Source organism: Chanodichthys erythropterus, chromosome 13 (genome assembly GCF_024489055.1).
Source record: "Chanodichthys erythropterus isolate Z2021 chromosome 13, ASM2448905v1, whole genome shotgun sequence".
NCBI lineage: Eukaryota > Metazoa > Chordata > Actinopteri > Cypriniformes > Xenocyprididae > Chanodichthys > Chanodichthys erythropterus.
Window position 1 is genome coordinate 50,363,756 of NC_090233.1, and position 27,484 is coordinate 50,391,239.

The 27,484-nt window shown below is 38.0% G+C and overlaps 1 protein-coding gene across 1 annotated transcript; it reads right to left on the reverse strand.

The window, feature by feature from the left end:
- Positions 1-1,176: 1,176 nt before the first annotated feature.
- LOC137033935 (60 kDa lysophospholipase-like) lies at positions 1,177-27,319 on the reverse strand. Its single transcript, XM_067406434.1, has 16 exons — positions 27,167-27,319; positions 25,524-25,647; positions 24,586-24,697; positions 24,178-24,303; positions 18,209-18,292; positions 17,625-17,751; positions 15,860-15,972; positions 15,498-15,680; positions 15,313-15,423; positions 8,022-8,141; positions 5,886-5,981; positions 5,476-5,639; positions 4,924-5,010; positions 4,464-4,524; positions 3,698-3,760; positions 1,177-2,306 (listed from the first exon to the last, which is right to left on the reverse strand). Exons 1-15 carry the CDS (start codon positions 27,312-27,314, stop codon positions 3,737-3,739), a joined length of 1,680 nt encoding a protein of 559 aa, XP_067262535.1. The 5' UTR covers positions 27,315-27,319; the 3' UTR covers positions 1,177-2,306; positions 3,698-3,736.
- Positions 27,320-27,484: the final 165 nt, after the last annotated feature.

Consider the following 27,484-nt stretch of genomic DNA (forward strand, 5'->3'; position numbering starts at 1 on the left):
TTCGAAATCCCAGGTGGCTGCTCGGCCACAACACACACCAGTAATGTTTTTTCAAGTGTATGTTTATAAAAGTTACTTAAATGTCCTAATTAAACTGAGGCATAATCTTGGTTTAGGCTAAGCCCTGTCTGTGAAACTGGGCCATGGAGTGTTTGTTTATGTGTTTTGTTATATCTCTATTGTTGGGAGTGTCTGTGTCTGTCCTGGAACATCATCTGATTGGCTCCTGCAGGCTGATTGATGCTATGTCCAGATTGGTGCACAGTACTTTAAAAAGCATGTCATCACTTCCTTTGGGGACATTTTGTGTTCTGAGCAGAGAGAGTTGGATTGGAGTGGAGAGTTTGTATGGGTTAAGAAAGAGTTAGAGTACTGATTGTAGTGCTGCCAATTCAGTGATTTTGTTAGATTTAGCAACTTTCTTGCCCCTTTTGAAACTTTTTTCAAAAGCCTAGAGACAAATCTAGCAACATCTTGGACAAACCTTATCTAGATGATGTGACTCTCCAACTGATCTATATATTAATATAGATCAGTGGACTTGCAAGTATGACGGCATCTAGCAACATTTAGCGACCAGTTTTAGCTACTTTCAGCTGAAAGCAATTGGCAACACGGACTGATTGTATTTGAGGAAGTGTGTTTGGTGTATTTGAACTTTTGCCTGATTTCTCTCACCGAGTTGTCAGCAGGCTCTCCTGGAGCACATTCTGTTTTACAGTGAAAAACCCTGATTGTTCGGGGAGTGCAAATCGGGCCCAAAATCGTGCTTAAAATCTTCAAATGTGTGGCCAGCTTTAGCCAGTCATCTGATGTGGAAATTCTTTAAAACTTTTTTTTTTCCTTTTTATAACATTAATAATATAATGTAGTAACAATTAAAAATTTGTTAACATTAGGTGGCTAATGAATTAACATTTTTACATACAACTTCTTAAATCTAATAATTATATGTGAAAATTTTATGTAGGCCTGCATCATGGGCCGGATCTTGTCAAAAGATGTCCGTTTGTCTGGTGTGTGCAACTCTGCAAATCTGTCAACAGAAAGTCTTGTTTGGTACCTCAAGACACACTCATATTAACAGCCTTCTAGAGTTTGACTGAGAAAGCCAGGAGACGTAAAGGAGTGATGATAATAAAAGAGCAGGGATTATTGAATAATCTTAGTTGCGTATGTCTCAATGCTCAGACTTCGTCTGGCCAGTACAATTCCAACAAGTGTTATTATACCAAGGGAAAACAATGGAAAATTACTGCTTCACAACATCGGTCTGTGACATTAAAAACCTTGAAATGGAGACATTCTATCATCTCCTAGAACATCCCTTAAGGTGACTAATGATTATAAATGAATATAAAATTAAATCATATATAAACTGTATGTTTGATTGATTTATTTAAAATCTTCAGATCTTTTATTCCCCCCTCTTAATCATATATGAAAACATTTGATTATATAGATTGATTAAAAGCAAGCAAACCTTCATGATCATTATCAAAACATGCTTTGAAAATCTTCCCTTCTACATGCTCTTTAAAAAAACAGGTCTTCTCTGTCCAACCGCATTCCAGCTTCATCTGAGGGGGTGTGTCTGAAATTGGCATTGGATGATGGCCTTACAGCAGTCAAGTGTCACAAAACAAATCAAAACTCTTATGGTAGAGTGTATACATGACTATTGATTATGAATGATTATAAAATTAAATCATTTAATAACTATATGTTCAGATCTTTCAGTATGATTGTTTTACAACATCACAACACACATCTGATGGCCTGTTTAAGAGGTCAAATGATGCTTTTTAATGTTTTCTCTTTAGTGTGTAATGTATCTGTGCATGTATACGATCTTCAAAGTTATAAAGCAAATATTCTCCCACAATTTTTTTTTTTTCTTGGTTTTGATTGAATCTGACTTGCAGTTATGGTGAGAGGCGTTACATTTCTGATACACGCTTGATATCTTTGGCCAATCAGAGCACTCTAAGCTTTTCGGAAGGAAGGGCTTTGTAGAAATTTTCAGACAGACTTGGAATGGAGTAGCTGCAAAATGTGAGAAATAATGTGTTTTTTGAACATTAAAGCATATTAACTTATTCTATTACACCCAATAATCAAAATAATAAACTTTTAAAATAGCATCATATGACCCCTTTAAGTGTATAATTGTCTAAGTGAGGAAAATCTACTGTATGTATGCTAAAAATAATAAAGCGGATGTATGATAAGAGCAGGAAGTGACAGCTAGCAGGACGGCCTCCTTGAGATCTCGGAGAAGCAGTAAACTTGATCAACTCGCCATTCTAGAGAACAGACAGAAAGAGAATAAATGCAAGTATGAAATGATTTCTGCACTTCAATTGCAACAAAACTAAATGTGCAAAGGTCAAGTATTTTTATATAATGTTAAGGCTTTCAAATATTAATATATAATAAAAAAAAAAAAAAAACATTTAAATGTATAGTGAAGTCTTTGAGGAGTTGCACAACATGACACTTTACATGAAATGTTGCATTTTTAATGTAATTTACTATATTAATATTTTTGTAATTAATTTAATATTTTTGAATATACTGTGTGTATATATATTATATATATATATATATATATATATATATATATATATATATATATATATATATATATATATATATATATATATATACAGTAGTCCACTAAGATTTTTAATGTTTTTAAAAGAAGTTGCGTCTGCTCAACAAGGCTACATTTATTTAATTAAAAATACAGTAAAAACAGTAATATTGTGAAATATTATTACAATTTAAAATAACTGTTTTCTATTTAAATATATTTAACAAAGTCATTTATTCCTGTGATGCAGAGCTGAATTTTCAGCATCGTTACTCCAGTCTTCAGTGTCACATGATCCTTCAGAAATCATTCTAATATGCTGATCTGCTGCTCAATAAACATTTATGATTATTTTCAATGTTGAAAACAGTTGTGTACTTTTTTTTCAGGATTCCTTGATGAATAGAAAGTTCAAAAGAACAGCATTTATCTGAAATACAAAGCTTCTGTAGCATTATACACTACCGTTCAAAAGCTTGGGGTCAGTAAGAATTTTTATTTTTATTTTTTTGAAAAGAAATTAAAGAAATGAATACTTTTATTCAACAAAGATGCATTAAATCAATCAAAAGTGGCAGTAAAGACATTTATAATGTTACAAAAGATTAGATTTCAGATAAACACTGTTCTTTTGAACTTTCTATTCATCAAATAATCCTGAATAAAAATATTGTACACAAATATTTTGTACAATTGTACACATTAAATGTTTCTTGAATGATTTCTGAAGGATCATGTGACACTGAAGACTGGAGTAATGATGCTGAAAATTCAGCTTTGCATCACAGGAATAAATTACTTTGTGAAATATATTCAAATAGAAAACAGTTATTTTAAATTGTAATAATATTTCACAATATTACTGTTTTTACTGTATTTTTAATTAAATAAATGTAGCCTTGGTGAGCAGACGAAACTTCTTTTAAAAACATTAAAAATCTTAGTGGTTCCAAACTTTTGGACTGTACTGTTTATATATATATATATATATATATATATATATATATATATATATATATATATATATATATATATATATATATATAATATATATATATATTTTTTTTTTTTGTTTTTTTTGTTTTTTTGTTTGTTTCCTACCTGAGTTTGATACTGAGCCGCCTGTTGAAACTCAACAGCCTACTCACGTCCAGTGGCACTTGCCTAAATGTAGGAGAAGCTCATTAATAAAAGTTTACAGCATGGGTGTCCAATCCTTCTCCGGGAGGGCCACTGTCCCGCAAAGTTTAGCTCCAACCCCAATCAAGCACACCTGAACCAGCTAATCAAGGGCTGTGTTCGAAATCGACCCCAACACCCTTAAATAGGGCACTGTTGGAGGGGACAGCCATTTGTAGTGGTGTCTGAAACCACAGTGGATGTTATCGAGTGCACTTATTCAATCCCATAATGCACCACAATAATGAATGTACAACAGATGTACACTCAACCACCAGAGGATACCAGTAATGCATTGCGAGGGTCATGTTGAATGAATTCCTGAGTCTCCCTTCTGGTGCAGTCAGTGTCTGAATTTGCTCACTTCTTTTTATTCACTCCTTCAAGTAGACTAGAAAACAAGTAGTGTAGTGAATAGTGAATGAGGATAAAGCTCTGCTAGTTGGAGCTAAACTCTTCAGGACAGTGGCCCTCCAGGACTGACTTTGGTCACCCCTGGTTTACAGGAAGCATCTTTAAAATACATTGCCATTTTTAATGGTTTTCAAAGGAGAACTTATTTTAAGCCAATGCAACAAAATGTCTTGTATTTTCATTCAAACAGTTATAAGAATAAAATGTCACTAAAGGCATTAAATGTTTGGTTATAATTCTGTATATTCCACACAGATCTCCATCATTAACTCACCACTTCAGCCCCAGCTAGCTGCAAAATCTCCAGTCCTTCCAGGTCGCCACTCTCCGCAAGACTGTAAAACACACTCTAAATGAGCATCGGTTCATCGACCTTAACACAGGAAGTTCATAAACTGAAGACAAACAGGTCTGTGCTTATTACACAAAACTGTATATAAAATCTAAATTGTCAAAAAACAAAAACAAAAAAAAAACCAGATATGTCATTTTTGTGACTGCACTTCCGTTGAACTTTAACGTGCAATTTAAAAATCCACCTCAAGCTTAATTATATTACTTAATGGAAGAATTGTAATGAGATAAATAAGTACTACAAAAAAGTACTACTACTGTTACTACTAATAATAATAAGACCGGCATGTGTGTCATTTATCAAATTAATGTGTCCACTGGTTTATAAAAGCACTAAGAGAAGGATTGATCGAGAAGAAATGTGTGTATGTAAATGAGACCTGCGCAACTTCTTTCTGGCATCAACCATTTCATCCCGGGAAAAATGAGCTCCAGTCTTCCTCAGCAACTTCACAACTTCCTTGTGCCTACAAACATAGAAAAACGACATATACAGCCACATGTGTTTAATTGCCTTTGCCAGTTGTACTGGTGCTCATCAACGGCAGCAGTCACAGTTGCAAGGCCATCCCATTTAACAATGCTCATATCGACCATCGTAGACTTCCAGGTAGAGTTGTCAAAAGTACCAACTTCGGTACCAATCGATACTGAAATTTTAAAAATGTGATGCTTTGAGCACTATTGTTTCGTAAACACCTCTGATTCATTATATATTCATTTTTAATGTTATCGTTATTGCCCAGTAAGAAAATTTGGCCGATAAAATAATGGATTATTTCCTTCAGCTGAGACACTTCAGATGCACTATGATGTTCACTATGATGGTTTTGAATTACTTAAAATATATCTGGAGTACTACATGTAACAAGTAGTTAACTCAAAACTTTGTTTGGCCCTAAAAAGTATTTGGACACTTAAATCAGTATTACCTGAAGAAAACAGCACTGCGAAGTGGTGTATCACCAAAGCGATCTCTGGCGTAGACTGTGGCCCCCTTACTCAGCAGATACTCCACCACTTTCAGATGCCCCTCAAATGCAGCGATGTGGAGAGGAGTGCGGCCATCATAGTCTGCCATGCTCAAGTCAGAGCCCTATATAGAAAGATATGAATCATAACCCGTATCCTGATTTGCTAGACTGCATTTAATAATACAAACCAGCAGAGCTGGTGCTCCATTTTTAATATAATAAAACATTTTAATATAATAAAGACAAAGTTGCAGGCATGCACTACTGCAAACTGTAAAATGTTTGTAATAGGCTGCATTTATTTGATTGCACTTACAGATAGTGTTTGCCCTTCTAAATGGGTGTCCAAACAGGTTTCAATATCTTACCATTTTCCTTATGGCCTCCAGAGCTTCAATGTCTCCGACCTTAGCAGCAGCGCAGGCCAGAGAGGGATTTAGTGCATGTCCTATGGCATCAAGCTCCTGTGGACATCAGTAATATTATAGTTGATCTGTACATCTGAGTCTCTCCTGATTCATTATATGGTTGTAGTTGTACCATTTTGTAATCATCATAGTTTAGACTAAAATGCAGTGTACCAAACTGGCACAACTGTTAAACGAAATCACTCCCAAGTAGGGGTGTACACTATATAGGGGCTTTTGCACAGGGTAGGTATAGGAACTAGCAACCAGAGTGATCACTCGAGAATTAAGTTTTCCCCCTAGGGTTATTTTCCTGGTTACATTTACACCTCCAGTAGGAACTCTGAAGTGATGTAAACCGTCCAACAGCAACGTCATTAAACATGGCATTCAATGCAGTTGTTGCCGTTATTGAATGCCATGTTTAAATGCTGTGTTTTTGTTGTGTGCCATTTTGTGATAACTGAGATAGAATGTAGACATATAGGTTATGTGACTGAAAAAGCAAAAAGGAGGGCTAAAAGATGAAAACTCCTACGACAACTTGCAGTGCTACATGTCATTAAAGCTGAGAAAAGAACACAATGCTGCAAACACAGGCGACAGGTAAATTACTTCAACGTTAGCTTCCTTTTCTCAAAAATATATCTAAATTATGACATATGCACTCCCATGACAAATGCAGAACAATTAGTTCATGCGTTCATGACCTCAAGGCTAGATTATTGTAATGCTCTACTGGGTGGTTGCCCTGCACGCTTAATAAACAAACTACAGCTGGTCCAAAACGCAGCAGCTCGAGTTCTTACCAGAACCAGGAAGTATGACCATATTAGCCCAGTTCTGTCAACACTGCATTGGCTCCCTATTAAACATCATATACATTTTAAAATCTTGCTAATTACTTACAAAGCAACAGATGGTTTAGCTGCACAGTACTTGAGGGAGCTCTTAATGCATTATAATCCTTTATGTCTATTGCAATCTCAAAATTCTGTTAGTTCCTATTGTGCAGGGTTAGACCCTACTCTGAAGTAGAAGCTAATTTAGTTCCCCAAAAGGCATTCCTATAACTAAAATCATTCCCATTTCCTGCGGTACAAAGACACCAAAAGACGGTTCTTCCACCAAAAGTTATAACTATAAAACTTTCCTCCTGTGTGAAAGCTCCTTATGTACACTATGTACAAAATACAGCAGTTTTGTTACAAAATGATTCAATGTTTTTAAACGAAATGTTTGAGTCATTCACTCTATGACCCATTTATAAACATGCTGCATCCGAAATCGAATAGGTCTACTTCCCTACTATATAGTATGTGAAAATCTGTAAGCCAACAGAGTAGCAAGTCCAAATACATTAGTATTCAGAAAACAAGGCAACCCGAATGACCTACTACTTCCACCGAGATTCTGAAAAGCACATTTGATGGACACTTTACTATCCCATGAGGCCACTGGAGAGGATTTGTGAATAGCAGTGATGCGACGAAACTGACACCTTATGTTAGGACAGTGAAAATATGGTTAGTACATCCAAATTTCATTCATATTACACACATACTATACAAAACATTAAAAGTACATTTCAATTTAAATGAGGTGAGTGACTTGCTGAATCAATCAGTCGTTTTGAACCTACTGACAGATTTAGTTTCAAATTTTAAAATAACATGTAATTATTTTAATTATTTCATATTTCAAGATTCAAAATTCTGTTTTTAAAACACCATAGTATCTTATTATTCTAATTTAATTTATTGAATAAATGTAAGAATTTGACATAAAAGATCATGTATACGTCTAATAAAGGTTAGAAAAACAGCATGTATAAAAGGTAAAAGTCCATTTAAAATGAAAATCAATTTAAATTAAAAAAATCATTTTTGGTCACTGCTCTGAGCTTACCACTGCACAGAATATGAATAGTATTTCTGAATATTTTCAGAAGTCAAGCATTCCACGACACACCTAAACCTATCAAGTTACCCGCACAAATAAACACTCAGCTAAATATCATCCAATCACTGTTATCAGCAAAATCCCCAGAAAAATTGGGGACAAAGTTAGAAAGAGAGAAAGTGCACGTTACATTACCTCTTTACAGCTGCTGCTGAGGGACTTGGCGATGACCTGAATAAAGCAACTGTCGCTGAGAGAAATCTTTGGACCGACCATGTCAACTGTCATCTCACCACGCAGACTTGTAATCATCATCTTATGAACAAATAACATGTTTAATTAATAAGTGATCTAAAACAAGTAATTATTATTATTATTTACGATAAAACTTCTGCTTATTATTATTATTATTATTATTATTATTATTTGAATTAAACTCAAATTTAAAGCTGATGTCTGTAAGTTTTGCCTCTTTGTTGCCATCTCTGTTTGAAACCTGCAATTGCAGTTATTTGTGGAATTATCATCTTTACGTGGGTTGTGCATCGGCAAGATGAATCTAACATTTGCTGTCAGTCTGTCACAGACACGTCAGGCTCCACCGCTCACCAATCACAGCGCACCCAATCACCAGAATACTGATAACCGGCACCTGCACCTCATTAAGCACCTCATTAAGCACCTCATTACAGCCAGAATAAAGAGCACTCACACACACCACTCGATGTCCGGTCTTGTTTGCATTAACTTACCTGTATGCTTACCTTAAGGACTCCCCGCGATCTACTTACCTGTCTCCAAGAATCTCCTTGTGTGTTCTCTCCTCTCTGTGTGAGTGCTCCATATCTCCTGTGCCTCCAGCATCTCCAGCGTCCCCAGCATCTCCAGTTCCAAGATCACCGGTATCTGAAACCACAAAAGAACTCTGTCATCACTCTCCATCTCACTCACCTGCACTACTTCACTGCTCACTCACCTGCACTGCTGCCATTGCTCATACTGGTTTTCAATAAAGCTCCATTACCTGTGAAAGTCGGTCTCTGTCCCTTCTGTACTGTAACAGAAGACCAGACCATAACAGCGCAAGGCCAGTATGAGCTCCCCGGATCCCTTTCAAGAACTTGTGGATGTTCTCCGACGAACTCTCACCGCCAGCGCACCTCCACCATCACCTGTCAGCACTTCCGCAAACACCATCACCTCTCCCTCTCCACCAACACACGCCAGTCCCATGGCCAGACCAGTGCCCTACTCAGGATCGGCGGAGGACTGCAGCGGCTTCCTCCTGCAGTGTGCACTGGTCCTGGAGATGCAACCGCACCTCTACCCCAGCAACACATCCAAGGTAGCGTTCATTATTTCCCAGTTGCAAGGCAAGGCGTTACAGTGGACAGAATCCATCTGGTCTCAAAATGGTCCCATCATTCAATCATATGCTTCCTTCGTGTCCCACTTCCGGGAGGTGTTTGGTAAACCCTCTTTCGACTCCTCTATTGGTGAGAAATTGTGTAATCTCAAATAAGGTTCCATGACTATTAACAGTTATGCCTTGCAGTTCAGAATGCTAGCCGCGTCCAGTGGATGGAATGAACAAGCCCTCATAACCACCTACTGGCAAGGATTGGATCCTCGGGTGTGGTTGCATCTCGCTGCATACGAGGATTCCATCAGCCTTGAGCGCTTCATCCAGCTGTCCATCCGCTTCGCCTCCCGTATGCAGTCGTGTATAGAAGAACACCAGGACCAGTCACTCTTTCACTACCTCCTCCGCTGACCTGAACCCGTCAGCCCTCCAGAACCAGCCCACGAACCCATGAACACTCATTCAGAGCGCCAAAGACAGCTGACCCTGAACCTCTGCCTCTATTGTGGTTTGCCTGGGCACATCATCTCTGCGTGCCCAACTCGTCCCCCATGACCGATGGTGAGTGCCATTATTCCTTCACTCAATAAGATGAAACCACTCACCACCGTTGTCAACCTTACTGCTGCTGGTGTTTCCCTTCCAGTGGTGGCGCTCCTCGATTCAGGGTCAGCCGGCAACTTCATCTCCGGCGCCCTCTGCCGGCAGCTCAAACTCAAGACCACGCCCTCTCCGTCTGTCTATCAGATCCACTCAATCACGGGAAAGCCTCTGAGCTGAAGATGTGTGCGCCAATGTGTGGGTCCCATTCAGTTACGTGTCAGTATACTCCATCTGGAAAACATCCATCTGCTGGTTCTGGAGGAATCCACCTCTGACGTGGTTCTAGGGCATCCCTGGTTGGAGAAGCACAACCCAACCATCTCTTGGAAAACCGGCAAGATCCTGAAGTTGGGCGAAACCTGTTTCTCTAATTGTTTCTCTGACCTTCCAGTTCCTCGAGTGCCATCCTCTCATGATCTACCCATCTGTGCCACTTCCAGCAAGAGTCCAGTTGAGAAACGTTCCACTGCGATCCCAGAATGCTACGCCCCCTTCAGTGACGTCTTCTGCCCGCTCCAAGCTCCAAGCTGCCTCCACACCGGCCATGGGACTGTGCCATCGATCTGCTTCCGGGTGAGCCAGTGCCAAGGGGTAAGATCTATCCCCTTTCCATCCCGGAGGAGAAGGCCATGGAGGAATACATCAAAGAGGCCCTTGCTCAAGGATACATCCGCCCGTCTACTTCCCCTGCTGCTTCGAGCTTCTTCTTTGTGGCAAAAAAGGACGGAGGCTTGAGGCCCTGCATAGACTACCGCTCCCTGAACAAAATTACTGTCAAGTTCCGTTATCCCCTTCCTCTCGTCCCAGCGGCCCTGGAACATCTCCGTGGTGCCACTGTGTTCACAAAGTTGGACCTCCGCAGCGCGTACAACCTCATCTGGATCACGCCCACCTATGAATACCCTGTTATGACGTATGGCCTGGTCAACGCCCCCTCCGTATTCCAGGATTTCATACATGAGGTGCTCTGGGAGTTCCCCCACAAGTTCGTGCTAGTATACATCGACGACATCTTAATATACTCCCCACCACGTTGCGGAGGTCCTCCAACGACTTTGCCAGTTCCATCACTTCCTCAAGGCAGAAAAGTGCTCATTCCACCAGTCTTCAGTTCACTTCCTCGGGTACATCATAGATCACAGTGGCATCCAGATGGACGAGGGGAAGGTGGATGCCATCAAGACCTGGCCAATTCCAACATCCATAAAAGAACGCCAACGTTTCCTAGGTTTCGCTAATTTCTATCAACGATTTATCAAGAATTACAGTTCCATAACCCATCCACTCACCAGCCTGCTCCGAAACCAGCCCAAGTCTCTGTTCTGGACACCAGCTGCCACCAACACCTTCGAAAGCCTCAAAGAAGCCTTCACCACCGCTCCCCTCCTCGTCCACCCTAACCCGGACCTCCCTTTCGTCGTGGAGGTGGACTCCTCTACCACAGGAATGGGAGCTGTCTTGTCTCAGCAGCAGGGGACACCAAGTAGACTCCATCCATACGCCTTCTTCTCCCGCAAGCTAAACCCGGCGGAGGTCAACTACGACATCTCACGACTCCTAGCCGTGAAGTTGGCTCTAGAAGAGTGGAGGCATTGGTTGGAGGGAGCCAAACATCAGTTCCTTGTGCTAACAGACCATAAGAACCTGGAATATTTACGAGCCGCCAAGAGATTAAATCCTAGACAAGCACGCTGGGCCTTATTCTTCTCCCGATTTGACTTCAACATCTCCTACCGTCTTGGATCAAAGAATGTCAAAGCAGATGCACTCTCGCGACTTCACTCTCCTGAAGAGACCACCGCAGAACCTGAATCCATCCTCCCAAGCTTCATCATCGTGAGTCCCATCTCCTGGTCGGAAGAGACCATCCCCTCCTCCAATGCCTCCACTAACCCTCCACCGGGTTGTCCACCTGGCTTGTTATACATCACTCGAGCACGACGCACTCCACTTATTCACACAGCCCACTCTTCGCTCGGCACTGGCCACCCGGGGGTCAATGAAACCCTCTCGTTGCTAAGGGAACGCTTCTGGTGGCCGAGTATGGCATCCGACGTCAGAAGGTACGTGCATACCATCTCCCATCCGGCAAGTTCCATCCTCTGCCCGTTCCTAACCGACCCTGGTCACACCTAGGAGTGGACTTCTTAACGGATCTACCCGCATCCGAGGGCTGTACCTGCATTCTAGTAATCATCGATCGATTCTCCAAGTCATGTCATCTAATCCCACTGAGAGGGTCACCCACTGCCATGGAGACAGCCGAACTTATGTTCAATCACGTGTTCAGGTACTTCGGAATACTAGAGGATATCGTCTCAGACAGTGGACCCCAGTTCATCTCCCGAGTGTGGAAAGCCTTCCACTCGCTCCTAGGTGTGACCATAAGTCTATCATCTGGCTACCATCCACAGTCGAACGGGCAGACGGAAAGAAAGATCCAGGAAATTGGCTGCTTCCTCCGTACCTTCTGCCACGATCACCAGGACTCTTGGAACCAGTATTTGGGTTGGGCCGAGTACGCACAGAACTCCCTGCGTCAACCTGCCACAGGACTCACTCTATTCCAGTGTGTGCTCGGTTTCCAACCCCCACTGTTCCCGTGGACCGGGGAACCACTGGACGTCCCAGCTGTGGATTACTGGTTCAGAGAGAGCGAGAGGGTCTGGGACTCAGCACACCACCATCTGCAGAGAGCCCTGCGCAGATGCAGGATGATGGCCGACCTTTGTCGCTCGCACGCTCCCACCTACCTATAAACCTGGACAGAAGGTATGGCTATCTACAAGAGACATCCGCCTGCGTCTGCCCTGCAAGAAAGCTGAGTCCCAGGTTCATGGGCCCATTCAAGATCATTAAACAGATCAAGTCGGTGACATATCAGCTACAACTCCCCTCACAGTATCGTATACATCCCACCTTTCATGTATCTCTCCTCAAGCCTCACCATCCCTCTGTTCCTCTCTCCACAGGGCCTGACGTGGCAGCCGCCGAACCCCCCCTTCCACTCATCATGGAAGACTGAGCCACCTGTGAGGTACGGGACATCTTGGACTCCCGACGCCGTGGTGGCCAGTTGGAATACCTGGTGGACTGGGAGGGATATGGCCCTGAAGAGCGCTCTTGGATCCCCAGGAACGACATCCTCGATCCCAATCTGCTACTTACCTTCCACGCCAATCACCCTGACAGACCTGCCCCACGTGCAAGAAGACGGCCACCTCGACGCCGGGGTCCTCGGCCCTCAGGAGCGGGCCATGGAGGGGGGGGGGTACTGTCACAGACATGTCAGGCTCCACCGCTCACCAATCACAGCGCACCCAATCACCAGAATACTGATCACCAGCACCTGCACCTCATCAAGCACCTCATCACAGCCAGCATAAAGAGCACTCACACACACCACTCGATGTCCGGTCTCGTTTGCATCAACTTACCTGTAAGCTTACCTTAAGGACTCCCCGTGATCTACTTACCTGTCTCCAAGAATCTCCTCATGTGTTCTCTCCTCTCTGTGTGAGTGCTCCGTATCTCCTGTGTCTCCAGCGTCTCCAGTTCCAAGATCACCGGTATCTGAAACCACAAAAGAACTCTGTCATCACTCTCTATCTCACTCACCTGCACTACTTCACTGCTCACTCACCTGCACTGCTGCCATTGCTCATACTGGTTTTCAATAAAGCTCCATTACCTGTGAAAGTTGGTCTCTGTCCCTTCTGTACTGTAACACAGTCACTGCGTCAGTGTGGATACTGTACTTTGGAATCACAGATTGTAATCTTGAAGTATGACCAAAATAAGGAATTTTTAATGAAAATGTCATCTGAACAAGTAAGTAACCTGTCTGCCACTTTTGTTCTGACCAACTAAGGAAAAAAGCATTACAATAAATTGCGCTGCCAATGGTAATTAAATCTAATGATTGCTTAGCTCATATCACATCAAACCATGCAAATTCTTATTATTGTCATACTTTGTTCTCAAATTGGTAATGTTAACAACATCAGCATTGCATTACTATGTGTATTTAGCATGTATTAGTGTTACCTGTAGATTTCAATTTCTGTAGCCACTCCACAGTCTAAAGTGTTTTGCTTTTGACTACGAGTGAATCTCCAGTTTTCACTGATGATTGTCATTTGGACATTTCTGGATTACGCTTCTGGATCATGCTTGAATTTCTCTTGAAAACCCACCAGTACTGATTTTATTAGAAAACATTATTACAAGCTTACCGTTGTGAATCGGGCTAAGGTAAGGAGATAGCTTTGAACACTGGCTGGTTATGTACTTGCTCAAATTGATTTCGGATCATTTTTAACCAAAATAAGTTACGGACTGCAGCTTTAAATCAAATTCATGTGGTACAACTAACAAACTACTAAAAAAAACTAAAAAAAGAAAATATTGTATCAAGGTCAATAAGTTTCTTAAAACACCTTAAAAAAAAAAAAAAATATATATATATATATATATATATATATATATATATATATATATATATATATATATATATATATATATATATATATATATATATATATATATATATATATATATATATATATAAGCATGGTTAGTTCAGTTTGTAAAATGCCATGTAGTGGTACTTCCCCAATAATTAATTCATGTAATTTGAGTGGGAAAAAAACTTATTTAAAAAAAATATATATATTATATATATTAATATAATATATATATATATATATATATATATATATATATATATATATATATATATATATATATATATATATATATATATATATATTGAAAACATTTTAATGTTAATACTTGGCATCTACATTTTATATTTGATTTTCAAAAAAAGTTTTTTTTTTTACTAATACAATACCGTTCAAAAGTTTGGGGTCGGTAAGATTTTTCAATGAAAGAAGTCTCTCCTGCTCACCAAGGCTGCATTTAAATTGCTCAAAAAATACATTAAAACAGTAACACTATGAAATATATTAAAAAGTAAAAATTCAAATTGTTTAAATATCACTGTTTTTAACTGTGATATATTTTAAAGGGTCACGAAACCCCCCTGTTTTACCCTGGTCGTTCACACCTCTGAGCTGCAAAAACTCTGTTAAAATGGGCGTGTCAAGCTCTGGAAAAGTGGGAGTGCAGAGGGGGGGAAGAGGGGAGAGAACAACCAATGAAGCACAGACATAGAACACACTAATTATACAGAATAATGAATATTAATATATGAGCACGGAGAAAATTATGTATTGTTTACATCTCAAAAAAGTGTTTTGGGGTTTCATGACCCTTTAAAATGTAATTTATTCAGCTCCAGTCACATGATCCTTCAGAAATCATTCTAATATGATGATTTGGTGCTCAAGAAACATTATTATTATTATCAATGTTGAAAACAGTAGTGCTGCTTCATATTATGTGGAAGACGTGATACAAGATTGATTACTGACCCCAAACTTCTGAATGGCAGTGTATATGTTATTGATCCAGATGTAGTTTAAATGTATTTTTTAAGAGACATTTTTTCCATACCTCCTTCCTCTTTTCTTTACTGGGGTATTTTGCCAGCACATAGGAGAGTTTTGAAAGAGCAGCTTCTGGGGTCATATCACCTCCAGCGATCACACCGGCGTCATACAGTTTCTGCGAATGAAAATTAAATTACACACTCCTAGAATCCACCCACATAAGGCCTTTTTTTAAACAAACTCCCATACCTGGCCAGTTTCATATGTGGCTTTGACCGTGCCCCGGAGGCACTGGGTGCAGTTGATGATGATTACTCCTCTATCTGTCGCTTTTTTGATCTCATCCAGCAGGTCCTTGCGGTCGGGAGCGTTACCGCTGCCATAAGTCTCCAATACAATCCCGGCCATAGGAGGCTGCAAGAAGGCCTTAACCTGATGAGAGAATGAATCTCATTTTAAACATGTGAAACTTCCAAAAGTTCGGCTGAAAATTAAACTTCTGTCTGTATTTACTAAACATTGTATAAATAATGAAGATGTTCATGGAAGAAATGAAGAGATTTGGGAAGAATGTGTGGCAAATAAAGGCAGACTTAACCACACGGCCTTACTGTATCAGTAGTGATTCCTGGGAAGAATCGCAGGACACCCACATTACTGTTCAATTCTGTGTTGACAGTGAATTTGTCCAGTGTACTGGGTCGCCACACAATGTCCCAGTCAACTAAAGTGTAAGAAATTAAGCATAATCCTCAATATAACATGTCTGAATGAAATAAATAATACAGCAGCATCACTAATAAGGGGGTTGACATTAAATTTCAATACTTATCTATCACTACTTATACATACTTATCTAAAAATGAAACTTTTTTTTTCTTAATCATTTGTGTATTATTATTATTACAAACACAGTTTTTATGAACTATTATTAATTTTAATTATTAATTAATGAAACTACACAAGACTAATATTTGTACTTTGTAATTCATTCTTCTCCAGACAGGATTATTAAAGTGAACAGCAAATGATTAAAAATAGTTTTAAACAAACGTACTAAAACTAAAACCATAAACAAACAAACAAAAACATTTCCATTAATTGAATTAAAATAAACATTGACTGAAATAAAATAAATATTTATAAAATAAATTAAATAAAATATATATATATAAAAACTTGCCAAGGCAAGTTGATGTACTAAAATAACTAAAACTAAAATTGAAATAAAAATTAAGAAAAATAGCAACAACAAAAAACAACACACACACAAAAGTACTAAAAATGTAACTAAAATAAAAAAGTTGAACTGATACACACACACACACACACACACACACACACACACACACACACATACACTGTTACATGCTCTATTCTGATTATATGGACTCCATTTCCCACAATTCCCCACCTAGGAAGTAATCACACACTCACACCTGTTTCCTATCAGTGACACTTTATAAGCTGCACTCAAACACACACATTGCTGAGTATTGTTTAGCCTTGTTTTCGACCTTGTCTCCGTGTGCCTTGCCTTGCCTTGCCTTGCCTTGCCTTGCCTTGCCTTGCCTTGCCTTGCTGTTTGCTAGTGTTTGACCTACTGCCTGTACGAGTATGCTCTAAATAATAAAGCCTGCACATGGATCTCCAACTCCGTTGTCTTGTTCCCATACCATTACACACACACATATATTATATATAAATAACTGTAATAGTATCTGCAATTACGCTTTCACATTTTAAAAGCAACATTAAGTACTATAAAAGTAGCCTATATGACTTATGATCTATTCCAAATCTTCTGAAATCATGCAGATTTATACGAGAAACATTAATTAAAGTGATAAACAGAAATTACATGGACCACTTTTATACTTCGATGTTATTGCATCCCTTTTGGAGCTTAAAGGGATATTTCACCCAAAAATGAATATTCTGTCATAGTTTTCTTTCTTCTGCTGAACACAGAAGATGATATTTTGAAGAATATGGGTAACCAAACAGTTGACGGTCACCATTGACTTACATAGTATCCCCTCCCCCCATACTAAGGAAGTCAATGGGGTCCATCAGCTGTTTGGTTACCCATATTCTTCAAAATATCCAAAATATCATCTTTTGTGTACAGCAGAAGAAAGAAATTCATTCAGGTTTGGAACAACTTGAGGGTGAGAAAATGACAATATTTATTTTGGGTGAACTATCCCTTTAAAAGCCTCAGTTCCAAATCATGGTAATTGCATAGAATAGAGCTAACAGTACATACTGAATTTCTATGGAGGAAAACTTTTCTATAAATAGGAAAACTAATCTATAAATATACTCATATGGCACTAAAACATCGAAGATAAATGTTGGCAGAACTGTAATCACGTTTGATGTCGGTTTGAAGATCGGCTAATGGCCGCAGGTTTGGTGAGGTAAATGCGTCAAAGCTTTCAGCGTCCACTTTGGTGACACGATTGCCCCTGTACAGCTTTTGATGAAAATACAGGCAAACCTGTGAAGAAAGACACAAAGGGCTTTTTTTCTGGTCCTTTACTCAATTTTATTATTTCCAGTATTTTATTAAAAACTATCTTCCATTTTTTAAAATCAAATTATTTGAATGCTAAAACTAATTAAAGTCATAGTTCACCCAAAAATGAAAATTCTGTCATCATTTACTCACTCTCAAGTTGTTCCAAATCTCAGTTGAATCTGGTGAACACAAAAGAAGATATTTCTACAAATATCTTTTGTTTGGTTATAAACATTCTTTAAAATACCTTCTTTTGTGTTCAGCAGAACAAAGAGCATTTTTGGGTGAACTGTCCCTTTAATAATGAAATTCTGAATGAAAACTATTTGTACAGCCAACATTGTCCAAAACATCACAAGTATTTGACAATACCTGCACTTACAGAATTTGTAACGGCTGCAAAAGCGTCACTCACAGATAATAAAAAAAACCTCACCTCAGGGATAATATACTGTCCTGCTAACAACAGCGCTCCCAAGAGGTTATCCCTCCCATCATTCCTCAACTCATAGATGGGCACCTGCAACATATAAGGTGGTTGTTTTTTTTCAAGAACAAATATGATATCCCTCATTTAAAGTCCCCCTGTAGTAGATAATTTAATCTTTGTTCACCAAAATAACATATTTAAAGGTGCCCTAGAATCAAAAATTGAATTTATTTACCTTGGCATAGTTGAATAACAAGAGTTCAGTACATGGAAAAGACATACATTGAGTTTCAAACTCCATTGTTTCCTCCTTCTTGTGTAAATCTCATTTGTTTAAAAGACCTCCGAAAAACAGGCGAATCTCAACATAATACCAACTGTTACGTAACAGTCAGGATCATTAATATGTACGACCCCAATATTTGCATATGCCAGCTCATGTTCAAGGCATTACACAAGGGCAGCCAGTATTAACGTCTGGATCTGTGCACAGCTGAATCATCAGACTAGGTAAGCAAGCAAGAACAATAGCGAAAAATGGCAGATGGAGCAATAATAACTGACCTGATCCATGATAACATGATATTTTTAGTGATATTTGTAAATTGTCTTTATAAATGTTTTGTTAGCATGTTGCTAATGTACTGTTAAATGTGGTTAAAGTTACCATCGTTTATTACTGTATTCACGGAGACAAGAGCCGTCGCTATTTTCATTATTAAACACTTTGGAGTCTGTATAATTCATAAACAATCTTCATTCTTTATTAATCTCTCCAACAGTGTGTAATGTTAGCATTAGCCACGAAGCACAGCCTCAAACTCATTCAGAATCAAATGTAAATAAATAAATCATATACTCACATGATCTGATCCATGCATGCAGTATGCATGACGAACATCTTGTAAAGATCCATTTGAGGGTTATATTAGCTGTGTGAACTTTGTTTATGCACTGTATAACTGCACTTATAGTATTTTGAGCTGAAACTTCACAGACACATTCAGGGGACACCTTAGACTTATATTACATCTTTTGAAAAGACGTTCTACGGCTTTTTTTCGGTAACACTTTATTTTACAGTATCATTGTTACATAAGCCCCGTTTCCACCGCAGGAACTTTACCCAGGAACGTGGGACTTTGGGCTGGTACTCGGTGTGTTTCCACCACTAAATAACTAAATAAAGTTCCGGGTAAAATTTCCCCCTCAGAAAAGTCCCTGATGGCGAGGTGGTACTTTTTCAAAGTTCAGGAACTTTCGGGGGTGGGACTAGGCGCTGAACATGCTGATTGGTCGGATCCACACAGCAGTAAGTCGGTTATGCGAGCTTGGGATTGTGCACACTGTAAAACAATGCCGAGAGAAGTTGAAAAAACTAAAGCAAGATTACAAGAAAAGAAAGGATCACAACAATAGAAGTGGTTCCGATCGGCGTACTAACAAGTGGTTTGACCGCCTGGATGCGTTGCTAGGACACAGACCGTCCTTTTCTGGTTCAGCGGTGACAAAAGACTCCGCTACTGCATTGTTGGAAGCCATGCCGGCATCCGATGAACAGTGGGTTGAAGGTAAATAAATATATGTATATATCACATCTAAATGATATCGTCTTAAAGTTGTTGTAGTAAAAAAAAATCAATCTAACTTTTTTACACCATGTATTTCCAGACGAAACGAGTGGTTCGTCACTGACAGGAAGAAACAGTCGAGCCCAGTACTACGTCACCAGACAAATTAGCCTAATCTTTACGGTACTTTAGACCGTGTGGAAACGCAGAAGGCAACAGGTCTGGGGGGGACAAAAAGTTCCTGGGAGAAAAGTTCCTGGTACAATTGTTCCGGGTAATTTCGGTGGAAACGCGGCTATATGTTACATGTATTTACTGTAGTAATAAATACAAAGTTCAGTCATGAAACTCTAACCGAGCGCTGATTGGTTCTTTCTAGGCTGTGGCACCAGCCAATCAGAAGTAAATCCAAATCCACACAACCATATATATTGTAGCCTACCCTAGCCTGCGATCGCACAGCAGCAGCATAGCAGATCTTGTATGCCAAAACCAAGCCATGTATACTTCATGCCCCATGCCGATAAATGCTGGTTGAATTTAATCCACTCCGAGAGTTGTCATGATTGAACTAGATATTATGCATAATTACATGCAATTAACCCTAAACCAAACCCTCATCCTAACCCTAACCCTATAGTAAGTACATGTAGTTAATTGTCATTACTCAGTATTTACACTGTAATACTGACACCTTAAACTAAAGTGTAACCGTTTTTTCCACATTGAAAAAATTTATTCATGCTTTAAAACAGCTTGAATGTACACCTTGCTTCATTTAGTAATCAATGAATATGCTAATTAGCCCCACCTCCAGTCACTCGCACAAGCTCAGAGATCCACTTGGTCAACTTACTGGGGTAAACGCTGCACACTGGTTGGACACATGACAGTAATTAATATAATTAGCCTGTTGCTTATCAAACAGCTAATAACATGTTGCTAATGTTAAAACATACCAGTGGCCAGTTGCATAAACTGCTTAGACTAGTCTTACAAGTTAGTCATCTAATTTTTTTCTTCAAGACTGGTCATAACTTCAGTAGATTGGTCTAATTTGAATTCTATCCACAAGTTTCCGACGCCCCATGAGGCCTTGTGTCAAACGTGGGAGCGTCTTCCGGTTCGAAGTAAACAAGCCGGACATTGATTCGACAGTTGACAGTCATTCAAGATTTAACAATCCAAACTTGCGAACGTTTGTTTTTTACTTAAAGATTTAAGATTCCGGCATTAATATTTGAACAATGTTTTACAATTAAAAAAATTTAATGTATTAATTTATGTCAGGAGTGCACATCAATCATGCTAAATCTAACTGATATTTATATTGACATAAAAAGAAAACACAGACCTATTTAGTTGCGCATGCTTCCATTTATTTGAGATCACAAGAATGCAAAAAACAACTCCACTAAAGCTTTTAAATCCAAAGGCTTACACATTTAGAAATATATTGATAACATACCCTATGTTTACGTCACTTATCTGAGCATTTCTATTTATTTTCCTCTAAATTATGCGATGATTGCTATCCGAGGATGTTTCCGAGGATGTCTCTCAGTCTATCTATCCAGAGGGCTGTTTCATAAAACAAGATTAGAAAACAAGCCAGGCTTATTTTACTTAGTCAGACTTTTTGACTGTTTCATAAAACAAACTTAAATTAGTTCAAACTCAGTTACCCTGGCAACTTATGCTGGGAAACTAGCCTGGTCTGGAGCAGGCTAACTGTCAGGCTAAGCTGAGCTTCTCTAACACTGACCAATAGGAACGCAATGATATTACAGCTGACTCTCTCACATACAATTTTTTGACCTTATTAACATAAATATATATATATATATATATATATATATATATATATATATATATATATATATATATATATACACATTTACTAAATAGTGCTAAATAAAAAACAAATATTGGTCTAAGTAGCATTTTTTTTTTTTATTAAAAGGTAAGTATGATGAACCAAAACATTTAAAGAGAAGTAATTTCTTAAAACTCTTAATCATTCTCAGACTTAATACTGACAACAATGGAAGCACTTGGGAGAGAACTGTCAGGAGTCTTATTTCTTAGCACAGAAGAGTACAAGAGGATTACCAAATCATTGTTTTAAGTGTGAAAATATAGCAAAAGTAACACAGAAATTCAAAATCAATAGACCTGTGACAAGGCCCCTGAAACAATCACGCCTTCATTTGTAAGCTTTCATTAAGTGATGAGTGATTTTTTTGCTAGACAAAGAGCAGGAGAAAGACTAAGTGAGTGTCTCAGAGCCAGCAAAAGCTATGAAAAGAGTGACAGAGTAAGATGCAGCCTGCAGAAATAACATGTATGGTTTGGTTGTTGTCCACACTGGAACTACCCACTGTAGTCAAAGCACAATAAAGTCTGCTAGCCTTTTCCAAGGCCCATATTTAATCTATACTCTGGTCTCATCATATATATATATATATATATATATATATATATATATATATATATATATATATATATATATATATATATATGGAATTCAGGTTGATTGTGACACTTTTTGCTATTGAAATGACTGGGAAAAAGTGTCCTAATCAACCTGAATTATATATGTGTGTGTGTGTGTGTGTGTGTGTGTGTGTGTGTGTGTGTGTGTGTGTGTGTGTGTGTGTGTGTGTGTGTGTGTGTGTGTGTGTGTGTGTGTGTGTGTGTGTGTGTGTAAAACCTACAGGTTTTCCCTTCTTACTGACTAAATGTTTTGTGCCCAATATTTAATTGTTTTAAAATATATGAATAGCCTACATTTCTCTCTGGTTTTGTTTGGCAGCTGTAGTACTCTTTGTGGTTATTAGAAGAGCAGAAATTAAAATCACAAAATTAAAAATTAAAAATTAAAATAAATATGCACAGACTAAATTTTAATTGGTAAGATGAATCTAAACTCAGTAAATGGCCCAAAGTATTGATTTACCCCATTACAATAGTCCATTTACAGTTACTATCATAAAAATACACTTACTAGTAGGATTAAAATTGTAAATAAGGCACATTTAATGTCCAACATCAAATATTTTAACGAAATGTATATTTTAGAATTATTCCGTCTGTTTAGCGCGCATGCGCGCTGCAGCGCTCGTTCACTGTTAGTTTAGCTGCAAAATGGAAATATTTGCATGACTTTCTAACATTTACAGATGGAGAATAAACTTGTGAAAAGTAAGTTATGCACTGAGGAAAACACGATCTCTCAAACGCATAAAATAGCACAAAATGTAGCTGTTTCCTATGGTGGATCGATTTGATCCATGATCGACCTCTAGGGCTGCTTAAAAAAAGCATGCACACGAAATTATCTTGACTAGGTAAACCTGGATCGAATTAGCGGGACTGCGTGAACTTCAATTACCTTTTATGAAACCGTTTTAGCCCAAACTCATTTGTTAGGTTAACTCAAGTCAGGTTTTGGAGTTTAATCCTCGCTTTTCTTAGCATCTTTTATGAAACAGCCCTCAGATCCTTTCAGCCAGAGCAACAGAGGAAGCTCATGAGAAGACAACAGGAGTTATGAGTTATACGAGTTAACCGGAGTGTGTGAATCTGTGAAAGATACGCATTTGTCAGGAATCAACAGGCACAGGGAAGAGACAGATAAAACATTAAACCAAATAAATACACGATTATAATCATATAAGAATTGTCTTCAAGCAGTCTCTGATATTTTCCATAAACGTGTGTATTTACTATCGCAATTGGTTAACATAAGTAGCCTTTAGCATCGCATACAGTGGAAACGCGACTGGCTCTGGCACGCACGACACGTTAGGAGTAAAATATCACATCATAAGGCTTTGACGGGAAGTACAGACAGCTGGTTGTTCAAGTATTGCAGGTTCAGGATGAGTCATGAAGAGTCAGGAAGAGTCATGCAGCAGCTTTTTTGTGGAAGGTCAGTAAAGTAAAGGGCAATTAAGGGCACGAAAACTGTTTATTCTATTGTTATATTAACTAATAATGTAGTAAACTTAGATGTTGTCCCTGAGTGCCGTAACGACATCTCTCATAAAGATTTGCAACTTTACAAAGTAAACAATGATCCAAAAAACCCTTTTCTGACTTATAAATTTGCACATGGTTTGTCTTGAAGCATGTTAAAAACACCACATAGACATATAAACAACATTAAAAACTTGATTTTCACCACAGAGGGACTCCCTCCCAAGATATACTCAAAATAAAAAGGCGGGGCCTGGTTGAGTTAGTTAGTAGTGTGTTTAAACTCACGGTTTTAATAAGGGTGGGACATTTCCCAAACACACTCAAAGCGGTTGACCAATCACAACACACTGCTCCAGTCTGAAATGCTTAATATGTGCAACACAAAGGTGAGTAAATGATCAATTTAAAATGTCACGTTACCTGTGAGCCAGTGACGATGACAGGCTTTCCCAGATTCTCACACATGAAGGATAAGGCAGAAGAGGTGTAAGCCATGGTGTCTGTGCCGTGCAGGACGACAAAACCATTGTATTGCTCGTAGTATTTCTGTGAACATGGGTAACAAACTCTCAGTAGTGATTTTGGCATGCCAACTAAAGAATCGTTGAACTGTTCACTGATCTACCTTCAAGAAATTCAAAGATTATCTACAATTACAAACAAGTAAAACAAACAAAAAACAAATAATTTATCAGATCAATTCTGTTCACAAATCGGAATATTCAGTCATGTCTCAGTGCGACCGTTTTATATCAGTTTAAAAAAAAAAATCAAGCAAAAAGCCCTGCAACTCAAAGCCAAACATAAAGATGGTTAAAAGGGAAGCACCTCAATGTCTTTTCCAATTTTGGCCCAGTCATCTGGGGTCATATTAGAGGAGTCGAGGAGGGGAGAGTACTCCAAAATGGTATATACAACCCTCAGTTTCTGTTTGGACAGACTGAGGTGAAAAAAAAAGAGTGAACATTGTTAAAATACAGCACAAAATCTTAAAGTATTTTTAAAAACACCCTGGCCCAGAGTCCTCAATCCATTGATTTTGTCTTCTCTAGTTCCCTACTGGCTGAGCTAGGGAAGTGAGGCTATAAAGTGGAAGGAGGCGGACTCTCAGGTCTCTCTCTGCCAAAACTTCTTATTTAAACCAACAAACACCATTAGGCAAACAAGGGTTAGTTTAGCTACATCAACTTAAGATATATTATTTTTTAACAGTGAGATTCTGTTTGATTTCAGCATTGATTAATTATTTAAAAGTAAAACTATTTGTGCGTCAACGGATGAGTAAACATTGTGAAGCAGCAGACTTCAGACTTATCCCTCTGGGGTGATTCATGGTGTAGCCTAGTTATTGTAATGAAGAGGGGATAAAAAAGTTAATCAATAAATAAGTTAGATAAACAATAAGTTAATAAGGAATGAAGCTAATACATAACTTTATTCTTCATACACTTTAATCTTTAAAACTTTGCAGACCTTTTACATTTACAAACAGCTATATTACACACTGCATGAAAGTAAATATTCAAAAAAGCTGTGGAACTTTTTTTATTAGAGAAAGTAAGCATTCAAATACAAAAACATGAGGGCAAGTAATAATGACAGAATTTTCATTTTTGGGTGAACTAGCTTATTTTTAATGAAAACTTAATAAAATTAGAAACCATCAATTCAAACCTATATTTTGTATAAATTCAACTATTGTCTGGATCTATAAATAGGACAAACTTCTAACTTGATCGCATATGTGCATCTGCGTGGAAACTTACGGCAGCACCAGCGTGAACTCCGGATAGCGCGAATACAGTTTTGTATCTTGCGCGTACTGCTCATCATGCAGAATAGGGAGTGAGCGTAGAAACTTATAAAGAGCATTAGGTTCTGGAACCAGACCTGCAAATATAGAAGAAAAGCCTGTAAAAATGCACCAAAATTCATATGCACACCACCATACAAACTTATGGATTTTTTTTTTTTTTTTTTTTTTTTTTTGCATCCCTCTGGCTCTTTTGACCAGAATTCAACACTGAAACCAAAAAGACCACTCACACAAAAGGCTTATCTTAGTGTCGATCTCAGAATCGCAGCTGTTGAAAAGAAGGAACATTAGCTGCTTGACCGAACATTGCAATATGAACTGAAAGTGAACTTTAATATGATTCCAGCATATTTGTTTCTGGTGTGATGATCAGTGTTTTTTGTTGTCAGAAATAATACAGGTGTTGCATTTTGTGGTTAATTCAGTAAATGAGTCACAGTTGCAACACAATCAGATGCTGGAGCAGATCTGTGTCACTGCCGATTACCACACATTAATTAATCATTTTTATTTAATATTTCAATTTTATTATGGATAAAGATAATAAAATATATTTTAAAACAAATAAAATTATAAAAGTGAGTCAACTTTTACAATGTCTTGAATAGCCTATTTGATATTGAGTATACTGAGCTAATAAGCCTATTGTATAATTTTGCACATTTTGATCAACATTCCCTTACAGTGTACAATAAAAAAATATAAACCTTTCTTAATTATATATTATTTATGCTGAGAGTTGAATTAAAAAAAAAAAAAACGGTTTACATCAAATATAAATATGCGTAAGACCTGTCGCGATTATTGATTAATCGTATGATAGTATATATATATATATATATATATATATATATATATATATATATATATATATATATATATATATAAACTGTACACAATGTATAAGCTCCATCGATGCACCTTTTTTAACCTCGGGTGAAGGAGCGTTTCACACTTGAGGCTTCCCAGCAAACTTTGGTCCAACGGCAACGTTAATTGTCAATTAAGTCATAAAACAAGATCCGTAGCCTAGAATTCTTTAAAGAATACTTACGTAAACATAAGAACACATGTGTTCATAATTAAGTGGCATTTATTGTAAGATATATAATATGTTCAAAAAAAATTCTGAAAATAAATGAATACATAAATAATATATTTTAGTTATAATATATAATTATTTTTATTTTTATTTTGTTATAATATATTAAAAATAATCTTGGTACAAGTTAGTAAAGTCATGGCATACATGCTCAGAAAATTGGAATTAGATGCCGAGCACCGTTTAGCCTAATTATAGATGCCAATTGGTTTAATATTTATCACATATAATGACATTAACACATTCTAGGTTCATCCTAAATATATTACTTATCAAAGAAAGACCCATGCATTAATATTTACACCGACCATTTAAACTGCCCCCTCTTAATCAGTTTTTCATTTATTTTTTATTTTTTTATTTGAATATGAGATCAGCAAACAAATAATCACTTAAACGTCTCATACAACATAACACATCATAATACTGCGTAGTGCACATTATCATATGTGAACCCTCACGCAGGCAGGTGTGTGAGCGCTGCTGTTTACCTCCTCCAGAATCCTTCATTCCAATGGTTCCGCCGGTGTATATGACCAGGACACTCACTTCCAACTCGTAGAAAGGAGATTTCTGTGCCTGGATCACATCAGGCCGACTTAACCTGCTTCGAGAAAGAGCTTGACCCAGAGAAGACATGCTTGTTGAAGATGAAGCCGATATGTTTTTATTTCGGATTTCGGACTCACTTATATGGTGATGGCAAACCCCTCCCTCTGAAAATCTCTAAGACCGCCCTCAAAAGTCTAAATTGCTCAAATATGAAAGTAAAGTACAAGTCTCCATTTGTGTATGTAGGGTGAGCAGAC